Consider the following 12,367-nt stretch of genomic DNA (forward strand, 5'->3'; position numbering starts at 1 on the left):
GGGGACCTTGAGGACTAAGAAGCCCATTACTGCCCGTCACCCACTGTTTTTCCCAGTCACACTCTGCTTCCCCCTGTAACCCATTGCCATGTTGCATATATCAAACTTGGGTTGGGGTGGAGGAGGACAGGTAAAAATTATATTTTTGCACATGGGCTAACCACCCACAAGTTTCACCACTACTGTTAATAATGGGAACAAACTTAGGCTGTCTGGAGTCAGTTTCCATTTGAGTATCCCCCATTGATAATGGTCCATGCCCTCATCCTAGTGGAAATCAAATTAATTTCAGGTGAACTTATATGCGTATGGTTATGCAAAAAAATTGAAGACTGTAGCACACATCCACCAAACATTCCCTAGTCTTTATTCTGAACTAGATCCATGAATAATACCATGGATAATAATATAATAATATCCATGAAATAATACCAAGTTCTTTACAATTTACTATCTGGTACAACAGCATATGCTTTCTCCCTTAGCAACATAGTTCTGATCTCAGGTTACATAATTCCCTAGAGGCAGTCACCCTCCCTTCTCCATGCTAAAAACACGTTTCATTAAGAATGTCCTTGTGTTTCCTTGAAGTGTCATAAAAGCCACTGAAACACGTGTTTTCTGCACAGCACTGTATCACGGAAAATCCATTCTGTGACGGGAGCCCTAGTGAGCACATGTACTACTGTATCTCCTGATTCTGTGCTTATGTTGTTTTCCTTTATTATTTCACACACGGCTCCCATTTTCGAGCAGTATTAGAACAAAATGTCCTAACAGTGTGAAGTATTACAAAAGAAAAAAAAAAAACACTTTAATTATTTTTACGAATGATGCTATGTTTTAACAGAGAAATTGGAATGAACACACGCACAATTTCCAGATCTCTACATTTTAGACATATTGAAATTTCTGTCTAGATCCTTAAGTATTAATCTGCTTGACCTTGACAAATGGAACTAAATAAGATCTTCTGAAATCTTCAGTATGGCTATTTATAGTGATCATGTGCGCCCAACTCACTTGCCCATACACATGACACTTCCCCTGAGATGTCACCAATGTCGTTATGATTCCGTCAGCTGTGATGAAAGCTGCCGAAACACGTGTTTTCTGCTTAGCATTGTGCCAATCTATTGTGTCTGGCACTCCTTCAGTTCTAAGCACATGCACTCTCTCCTTATTCTATTGTACTGTTTCACAGCGATAGATGGATTCCATTACTGAAGCCTTTCATGAGCACAAGAACTTGACAGCATGATTCACATGCATTATCAAAAAGGGGTTTTAGAAAGGTTTAAACTGACGTTATAAAAGTTTTACAGTACAAATTACAAAGAGGAAATAATTTTAAATTACAAAAGCTCTAAAATTTGGAATCACAACTTATACAAATTTCCAAAACTTAGTTTTATATCTGACTTTCTGCATATCATTAGCTTCACAATAGTTTAGAAATAATTAAACTGATCTTTTTTAAACAATTTTTTAATCATACCTGCAAAGTATTCTAAACTTTGAAATTGTAAAAATTGTTGTCATGGCTCCTCAGACATAAGCTGTATACGCACTATAAAGGTGCCCATACACAGTGTGACAGGGCAGTGAGATGATATGCGCGCTCCGATTAACATCCCATCACACAGCACATAAAGTAAGATTAGTGCTGCCCATGCTTTTAGTACTAGATTGCATCATATCTAGTACAAAAAGCATGTAATGTGCAATGTGCTATGCAATATGGATCGCCCAATAAAAAGCATGAGTACTCATGAAAACACACAAGTTCAGTGAAACCTGTTTGTTTTTGGCCAACGCAGCCCCCCTTTTTTGCTGGAAAACTGGGCGGTTTTCGAGAATTTTGCTTAACCTGCTCGTGCATCTGGCTAGCCTAGTTAGCCCATTACCCTGTAATAGGCCAGTGATGGCTAACCTTGACACTCCAGCTGTTGTTGAACTACACATCCCAGCATGCTCTGCTACAGTTTTACTATTTGACCATGCTAAAACTGATGCAGGGTATGCTGGGATGTGTAATTCAACAACAACTGGAGTGTCAAGGTTAGCCATCATGGAATAGGATATTCCTAGTAGTGTTTAACCAGCATTAGAGGCAGATTTGACAAGTGATAATCTTGTTATTACTCATTACTGATTTTAAATGGTGCTCCAACCATCAGCTTCTCTGATGTATATGAAAAATTATAGTTAGGAGCAGATTGGTTGGATCATTATTTAATATTAGTAATGGGCAATATCACTTGTTGGTGCTAGCCCAAAGCATTGCGAGCCATGCAAGTGGACGCGTTACACTAATTGGTGGTCCATATCGACATATACACACAAAAATCAAATGTGAAAACTCATGCCGACCAGTCTCATGTCAACCTTTTACTTGTGTTGACCTAGTGCCTGTCAACCGGACATATTAACCAATTATCTAGACATTGTCGACCTAATCATCCACACCCGTGAATGTGACTTGTTTTGGACAATAGAAATGTTTTTGTACAGTTTTGTCAACTTTTGAGGGTACTTGTGTATTATAGCGGCGCCCCCGATGTGCATCACGCAATGTTTTCATCGCGTCGCATGCCATGCGATGCGACGCGATTTTTGCCCCCCACGTCGCCCCCCAAGTCAGGGTGGAGTTGAGAATAGAAAATGTGGAGAGCGCAGCGGATACCTGTGAAGCCCGCGAGGGGACTCCGATACCTGTGAAGGTATCCGCGTGCGCTCGCCACGCTTCATGGCTCGGTGGCTCGCTGCGCTCGCCACACTTTCTATTCTCAACTCCACGCCGACGTGGATAGTGGGTGGTATGAAAAGGTCGGAGGACGCGTACCGCCGCCCCCCGCGGGCTCGCTGCGCTCGCCACGCTTTGGGTTCACGTTTATAGTGGGAGGGGGGGTGGCGTGGGGTGCATTTCACATTGTAAGCACCCATTAGGGTGCTTATACAATGTTTAATCGCGTCGCATCGCATTGTATGGCATTGTATGCCATGTACAATGTCATACAATTTTAAAATTGTATGACATTGTACAGTATCGCGCGATATCGCGTCGCATCGCATACCATCGTATGCCTTATGGTATGCGATGCGATGGGCGCCGCCAAAATACACAAGTACCCTTTGAGTCCATTTTTGGTTCTATTAAGGGTGAAAAAATATTAAGAACTTTAAATAGAATTCTAATCCAAATTAGGCAGCACGGATGGTGTAATGGTTAGCATTACTGCCTCACAGCACTGAGGTCATGGGCTTGATTCCCACCATGGCCCTAACTGTCCGGGGTTTGTATATTCTCTATGTACTTGGATGGGTTTCCTCCGGGTACTCCAGTTTCCTCCCACAATCCAAAAATATACTGGTAGGCTAATTGGCTCCCAACAAATTAACCCTAGAATGTCTGTGTGTGTTTGTGTACAAGTGGTAGGGAATATAGACTGTAAGCTCCACTGGGGCAGGGACTGATGTGAATGTTCAAATCTCCTCTGTAAAGTGCTGTGGAATATGTGTGCTCTATATAAGAAACTATGATTATTATTATTATTAATAATAATAATAATAATAGAAACCAATGCACCATCTACAGCAAAATGGAAGTTAAAAAAAACATTGACTCTTAGTAAATGAGCTAAATATACCCCCATGTGACTGCAACAACAATACCAGTGGACTAATTCGGAGTGGAACATTATCACATTGTTTAAATGGGTCTTAAACAATCTTGTTCATAGACACCAATCTGCCGCCCGTATGCCGCAGAGTCACTTAAATATGCCTGCCCAATCTGTGCTGCTGCCAACCTATTGCGTGGTCGGCTGTGCAAACAGATAGATATCCAGATAACGTATATATGCAAGATATATTGCCATTGGCATCACAGACAGTGTAATGGTTAGCATTACTGCCTCACAGCACTGAGGTCATGGATTCGATTCCCATCATGGCCCTAACTGTGCGGAGTTTGTATATTCTTCCCGTATTTTCGTGGGTTTCATCCGGGTACTCCGGTTTCCACCCACAATCCAAAAATATATACTGGTAGGTCAATTGGCTTCCAACAAAAATTAACCCTAGAATGTCTGTGTGTGAATGTACATGTGGTAGGGAATATAGATTGTAAGCTCCACTGGGGCAGGGACTGATGTGAATGTTCAACTATACTCTGTAAAGCGCTGCGGAATCTGTATGCGCTATATAAGAAACTGTTAATAATGAAACAAATTTTGGCTTTGTTGAAGTACCAATGCTCTGAAATTCTCCAAATGATATTGTTCACAGGAATTGGGTGTGCACATGACCTGATGTATTAATGTTATATTGTTTGTTAGTTTCATGAACAATATGTATGTACCCAGGTTTAGCTAGCTATCAAGCCTAACAAATCATTTGTCTACCAGGGAGACTTGGCTGCTATATAAATGTACACACATGGCAAACTGCGACCATCTTCTCCATCACTAGAACGCACTGTGCCAGTCATGTGTCTCCAATGCAAATCCTACACTCAATACTCATATTCATATAATCCAGACTAATAACAAAACAGTATATATTCCTTTTGCTTTAATATATATATATATATATATATATATATATATATATATATATATATATATATATATATATATATATATATATATATATATTGGCATGTGCGGTGCTGCACTTCCAGATGACAGTTATATATATTTGGTAACACATGTCAACACATCCTCATTTTTAAACATCACATATAACAAATAAAACTATTATATATTCATTTTAAGAATATTAGATGCATGGTAATATGGGAAGGTACTAAAAGGAGGAGCACATGTGACTACTGCTAATAGGAGTGACAGCAAATTAAAATTGTTCCACACACACACGTACGTACTACCAGAATATGTGGCTGTATGACGTGTGGGTGGGCAGACAAGGTGACTGTATTACACAACAATTCTCGGCACAAATAAGTATACGGCCGGGTGACAGGGAGGGGAGCAATGTGCCACACAAAGACATCAGTGTGTAGTGAGTGGAGCTGCTTGCTCCCCCACAAGGCACAAGGACGCATGGCCACGGCTGTGTTACACGTGTGCGCCCTGCACCACCCTCCGCGCCACAGTCTCCCAGCCTACCAACCAATCAGCGCACGCCGGCCGATCTCATAGAAGGCAGAGGGAGGCTGATTGGCTTGTGAGCTTGGAAGCCACGTGTAGGAGAAAGTGGGTCGGTGAAGAGCTCCCCCTAGTGCCACAGGCACACGTGTTATGCCGGCCGGGCTCCCTCCTTCATTATGTAATAGGCACGTCATGCAGCCGGCCGGCCTATCACGGGCCGAGCTGGGCAGAACGTAAACAGTGTCAGCACATGGCTAGGGCGCCGGGTCCATGTGAGAGCAGCGGAGCAGAAGGAAACCCGGCCACAGGTCACACAGACAGCGCCTACCCCCGTCACCGTATTGCCCCGCTAGTCACATTCATTGGCGGGCACAGGTCAGGGTCCCCAGCTGCTGCACACATACGGGCATGCTGGCACATGCAGTCCCACAGTAGCCGGAGAGCAGTCCCACACTCCCTGCAGCAGTGCCGCTACCCCCCAACATGTCCCAGTACACCGCACATAATAGCCGCTCACCTGCGTTGCTCTCCATGGTGCTGGGCTGGCCGTGTTCTCGGTGCTGCTGCTGCGGTGTGCTCCCCTCTCCCAGCGGTGGCGGCCTCCTTGTCCCCCTCCTGTCCTCAGCTGCTCGTCCCGCTGGCAGAGTAGCCCCGGTGGGTGCCCCGCATGCTCAGCTTGGCCCTGGCTGCCTTGGAGTCCATACACTCTGGTGCGGGCAGTGGGCGGGTGTATGCAGCGCTGTGTCCCCCACTGCCCCGGCCGCTATCTGCTCCTGTCCCCGGGCTCCAGCTTCCTCCTGTACTGGTGCCGCTGCTCTCCTGTCTGACAGCCAGGGGCGGGACTGTGCCTGACATGTATCACCCCCGCCTCCCGCTCACACACAGGGCCCGGCCCATGGCGGCGGCTGGCAGAGCTACCAGGTGCCAGGCTCCTCCTCCTGCCTGTCACAGCCGGCTGCCCTGCCCACATAGCTGCTGCCTGTGTACAGACAGTCGCACACTGCGCAGGGAGCAGATTGATTTGAAAATGCGATCATCGATAAATGGCCCCAAAATGATACATATGCAACTTCGTTCTGGCTGACCTAAAAAGTTGCAGTTTATGATTTTCAGGCATATTTTGCATTTGAGATGTCTCTTCATGGTCCAGCAATAGGTATTTCTAAAGGTCACAATGGCCCTTATTCTGATCGGTGCGGATATATCCGCGTGCGTTCGGCCCGCCGATGTTTTGTGTCTGCGCATGTGCAGAGGCGTCTCTGCGCATGTGCGAGCGGGGCGTACGGCCAAATTCCGCATGATATGTGAACACTCCGAACAGGGGGTGGAGAGGAGCGTGAAGGGCTATTTGGGCTCATTACCATATGTATACGCCCCGCGTTTCATGGGAGTTCCCATGAAAACGCTGGGCGTACGTATGGTAATGCGGCCGTGACGCACGTGTAGGGGGCGGACATATGACATCGCCGGATGTCAGCTGCCCGCCCAGATCTCTGCTTTTGCACGGAAAAATGTCCGTGTGGTCTGAGGTTGCGGGTGCTGGTGGAGCACTCGGTCCTGCATTCGATGGTCTGCGACCATCGAATGATGGGGGAGGTTCCCTTAGATGGAGGAGGCGTATTCCGTGAAAAATACACGTGCGGTCCGTTCGCACAGCTTCTTACCGCATACGGACGGAGTTGGCGATCCGTATGGAAGGCGGGGTTTCGCACGCACGGTCCTGGCCGCATAATCGGCTCCGGCCGCACAGATCAGAATAAGGGCCAATATCTGGACACTTTGGTACAGGAAACTCTTTGCTATGGAATACAGGACTCATGCAGATGTTAGGATAGTTAACTGTATATTTTGTTTTATACCCCGTTCTCACTGCAGGCAAATTCCTGGGTCTAGCATGTCGACCCGGAAATTTGCCTTTTAACACGGGTTTTTTTGCAGTGTGAACGGGTCGCATACCCGGATCTCATACAGGGGTAAAACCCTTCTTTTTACCCATGTTTGATATCCGGGTATGCAGACACAGGTTGACCCGTTCACACTGCAGAAAAACCTGTGTTAAAAGGCAAATTACAGAGTAGAAATTCTTCACCCAGGAATTTGCCTTGCAGTGAGAACGGGGGTCCGTCCCTGCAGTCCCCGGCATTAAGCCGTGTATTTCTCACTGGCAGTGAGAACACGGTATTAGATCTAATGATAGTTAAGCAGAAAAATGTATCATTTGAATGGTCATTTCCAAATCATAGCAATTGCAAATTTATTTATTTATTAACAGTTTCTTATATAGCGCAGCATATTCCGTTGCGCTTTACAATAGCAGACAGTGATACAACAAAACAGGGTATTTACAGACAGTCAAAATGTAGGCTCGCAAGCTTACAATCTATCTATAAATGGCTTATGATGTGAATTATTTTCCAGTCAGTAAGTAGCTTAAAACATTATACACAGCATATATGGGGGGAGGGGGGTTATTAGTCCCACGTCGGAATTCTGACTGCCGGGACAGCAGGCGAGAGCAGAAAAAGTCCCTCGCTGACTCTCTGTGCTCGCCACACTGTGGGCTTGGTGGCTCGCCACCTAGTCTAGTCTCCCTCTATGGTAGTTGTGGACCTCCACAAGGGAGAATATCCCCTGTCAGATCCCGACTGTCGTGATTTTACCTGTCGGGGTTCTGACTATCAGAATTCCAACAGTTGGGAGGCCATCCGACAACCTAATGTGGGGCCCAGTTAATAGCCTTTTCATACCCCGACTATCCACGTCGGCGTGGAGTTGATTTTATATAGTGTGGCGAGCGCATCGAGCCACCGAGCCCGAAGTGTGGTGAGCGCACGGGTAATACATGTAACATAATACGCATCCGCTCGCCACGCTTCGGGCTCGGTGGCTCGCTACGCATGCCACACTATATAAAATCAACTCCACGCCAACGTGGACAGTGGGGGTATGAAAAGGTCGGGCAGACGCGTTCCGCTGCGCTCACCACGCTTCGGGATGACGTGGATACTGGGGGGGGGGGGGTGCGTAAATAAATTTACATATGTAATTTAATGGTATAGTACATTAAATGCCATTATAACAGATAAAATCGCATCGCATGCCATACAATAATGGCATGCGATACGATTTCACTACATTTGCGTACGTAGTAAAATCGGGCGCCGTGATAATACACAAGTACCCACATAACAGTAATTAGTAGATTTTAACACTTGAAAATATTCTAACATCTATTGCAACAAATACTTGATTCTATGGTGAGTCATCTGCCAAGGGGTGACACCAATATGCTGGCTCCCGCTCAGTGACTGAAGCCGGAGGCTGCACTGCAACATTACATGCAGCGCTTTGCACCGTATAGAAGCTGGAACTGCAAATAAGGCAGTCTCTGGGGACATGATTATAACATATGTACAGTTCAGAGTATATTAATCCAACCTGACATGAAACGTGCATACTTTTTCGAAATGTAAAAATATACAGTACTGCAATATCAACTTCTAGCTATGTATACAATCATGTTATAATTGCATAAACATGAGCATCTAATGCACGTTGAGTGAATATGGCCTCATTCTGAACAGATCGCTCCCCTGCATGTTCGCACAGGGGAGCGATGTTTTGCAACTGCACATGTGCATAAGATTTCTGCGCATGTGCAGCCCTTTGGGCGAATGGGTGCGGCAAATTGATTATTTGCCGGCACAGAGCAGTGTGGGCGTGGGGCGGCAGTCACGTGTAGCGCCCATGGGAACGCCCAGCATTTCATGGGTGTTCCTACAAAAACACTAGGCATTCCCATTATTTAAATTGCGACGTGACAAGGGTGTCAGGGGCGGCCAGCTGGCGTCACTGGATGTCAGTTGCCCGCCCTATTTCCGCACCAGAGAATGACTTGCGAGCGCTTAGGAAACCATTCGATGGTTGGTGACCATCAAATGATTTCTGCCCCGCATGCAAGGCTGCGAATGGATGTTTATGCAAAACATCCATTGATCCATTGGCATACTTGTGGGGACATTCGCTGTGCAGGGGGGGGGGGGGGGGTGCATTTGGTTGGCTTGCAAAGCTGTGAAATCCGCAGCTTTGCGAGTCAACCAACCAGAGTGAGGGCCTACAGATGTAGCGGGATTCATCTTTGTAGGGGATGGCGATGGCGACGCCAGCCGCCATCCCCTGCCCCGCGCCATCTGTATGCCGGAAGGGGATGCGCGCGCACGAGGTGCGCGCGCGTCCCCTTCCGACGGTGCTGCCCTCGGTCGCCCGGTACCCACTCCGGGCAACCGCACCCCCCGCAGTGTCCTCGAGTCCCCCCCAGCCCCCTCGAGCGGGAGGCGGACAGTATTGCGTCTGCCTCGCCGCCCGGATACTGAGACGCGCGTGCGTGGGGGACGCACGCTCGTCTCAGTCAGATGGAGCGCCGTCCGACTCCATCTGTATATACGGATGTGGATATTTGCTGTCCCATCTTCACAAGTTGCAATGCTGAGTTATATTTAGTATGAGGCAGCAGTTAATAAAGTGCATTACAACAAAAACATTGCTATTAGTAGGTCTCCCAGTAGTAGTACAGATGACTCATAGTGAAATCATTGACAGTACACATCATGCAAATACATCTGTCCTAGTTGTACTCAAGTGAACTAGTCTATTAGCAATTACATCTTGCTAGCAGAGTATTTTTTGTACTTTATATTCAGTGTACAGGATATACAGCTGTGTTTATTCAGTGTGAACTGATTTAGGCCATCATAGGTTTTTTACCGTATTATGATCATAACATTCTACAGATGAAGCACCACTCGTACAGCGCAGGGAATCGTCGCCCCCTTCTGGCCGATAGGGCGGGCTGCCGGCTGGAGATTCTATCGCCAGCTGCCAGCTGAATGAGAGCAGCTCCATATGTATTTCTGTTTTCAAATGTAAGAAAACCATACCAAAACCAACTGCACACGGGAACGTCCCTTTTTTGGGGGATGGGCAGTTGGGACTCCCCCCAGCCTGAAAGGAATAGACGCTGTGCGGAAAGTGAGGGAGTGGCCTAAGGGCATGACATCAGTGAGGCCATGCCCATTTCCACCGCCATGCCCATTTCCATAGCTGAGCCACGCGAGTGTCCCGATTAGCGAGACAGATATTGGAAGGTATGAGAAAACACATGGGTTATTTCAGTTATATACAATGCAGTGTGCATCACTGCGGTTCATATATTAGCACCTATGGGACTTTAAACCTAAGTTTTAGGTATAAACTCATTGTTTCAGTGGTAATGAATGTTGCTTTTACTAATGTTCAAGTCCCCCATTGCAGGGGTTCCAGACGGCTGACAGACAACCGGCCTGATTCTGGTTCACTCACAAAAGCAAACTCATTCTTTAATGGACAAAATGCAATATCCGGACAACTGACTTTTTTTTTAACTGACTTGTTCATACTTTACCATCCCAGAGTGTAGACGGAGAATAGAATAGAATGCCAAGGGCAGTGAGCGGATGTGGTATACTTATACTGTGTCCATGTACACATTGATTTTCCTTGTCAACATATTATGTCGTTCCTTATGTCACTGTCAGACTGATGCACATGTAACTTTTGTCAATGTCTAACTAAAGCCCCACGCACACTAAACAAGTCGGTACTTCTTTACTTTCACGGCGCCAGCATGGCGCCGTGCGTCTGAGTCCCCTTGCGGGGCTCGCTTCGCTCGCCCACGCTGCGGGCTCGGTGGCTCGCTACGCTCGCCACGCTATTTAAAATCAACTCCATGCCAACATGGATAGTGGAGGTATGAACTCTCCATGTTGGCATGGCGTTAAGTTCCTTTATTTTACATAGTTTGTGGCGAGCGTAGAAGCCGGAAGTAGCACGGCGCCATGCTGGCGCCGTGAAAGTAAAGAAGTACCAACGAGTCTCCGACAACTCCTATATTGGTGGCAGCATGACCATTGTTAACTAGGACGCAATCGTCATAACATGTTCAGACAAGAAAGAGAGTCTAGGTGTCAACCTATTGACTGTCTGACTAGACTCTCGGGGGGGGGGGGCAATTGTGTAGCTAGTTGTCACGGTGCCTGGATCAAGGGCAGGTTTCGCACCCCTCCCCCCTGATTTGTAGTAGGCGGGGCCCTACACGACAAAAAGGGGGCGCGGCCTAACATTATACCACACACCGTATTTCCCATTGCACATTTTAGCAAACTTTGTAATACCCTTTACACATAAAACCACATGCCGTACTACCAATTACACATAAGGCCACACATGATTACTATACAACGCACCGTACATACTATATAACAAACCGTGATGCCCATTACATACTATATAACAAACCGTGATGCCCATTACATACTATATAACAAACCGTGATGCCCATTACACACTATATAACACACCGTAATGCCCATTACATACTATATAACACACCGTAACACCCATTACATACTATATAACACACCGTAATGCCCATTACACACTATATAACAAACCGTGATGCCCATTACACACTATATAACACCGTTATGCCCATTACATACTATATAACACCGTAATGCCCATTACATACTCTATAACACACCGTAATGCCCATTACATACTATATAACACACCGTAACGCCCATTACATACTATATAACACACCGTAACACCCATTACATACTATATAACACACCGTAACACCCATTACATACTATATAACACACTGTAATGCCAATTACATACTATATAACAAACCGTGATGCCCATTACACACTATATAACACACCGTAATGCCCATTACATACTATATAACACACCGTAATGCCCATTACATACTATATAACACCGTAACGCCCATTACATACTATATAACACACAGTAACGCCCATTACATACTATATAACACACCGTAACGCCCATTACATACTATATAACACACCGTAACGCCCATTACATACTATATAACACACCGTGATGCCCATTACACACTATATAACACCGTTATGCCCATTACATACTATATAACACCGTAATGCCCATTACATACTATATAACAAACCGTGATGCCCATTACACACTATATAACACACCGTGATGCCCATTACATACTATATAACACCGTGATGCCCATTACATACTATATAACACCGTAATGCCCATTACATACTATATAACACACCGTGATGCCCATTACATACTATATAACACACGGTGATGCCCATTACACACTATATAACACACCGTGATGCCCATTACATACTATATAACACACCGTA

The 12,367-nt window shown here is 45.8% G+C and overlaps 1 protein-coding gene across 2 annotated transcripts in view; it reads right to left on the reverse strand.

Annotated features, from left to right (window-relative positions):
- Positions 1-6,038, reverse strand: part of NR1D2 (nuclear receptor subfamily 1 group D member 2) — a 31,600-nt gene extending 25,562 nt beyond the window's left edge. The window contains exon 1 of one of the 2 annotated variants that reach the window (XR_014475043.1): positions 5,632-6,038. Coding sequence is in view for 1 of the 2 variants with exons in the window: in XM_083188738.1 (XP_083044864.1) it covers positions 5,632-5,647 (16 nt within the window). In the remaining variant the exon portion in view is untranslated. The remainder of the gene's footprint in view (positions 1-5,631) is intronic. The other variant, XM_083188738.1, reaches the window with a different exon arrangement.
- Between the last annotated feature and the right edge of the window lie 6,329 nt (positions 6,039-12,367).

This window comes from Crinia signifera, chromosome 5 (genome assembly GCF_055691185.1).
Source record: "Crinia signifera chromosome 5, ASM5569118v1, whole genome shotgun sequence".
NCBI lineage: Eukaryota > Metazoa > Chordata > Amphibia > Anura > Myobatrachidae > Crinia > Crinia signifera.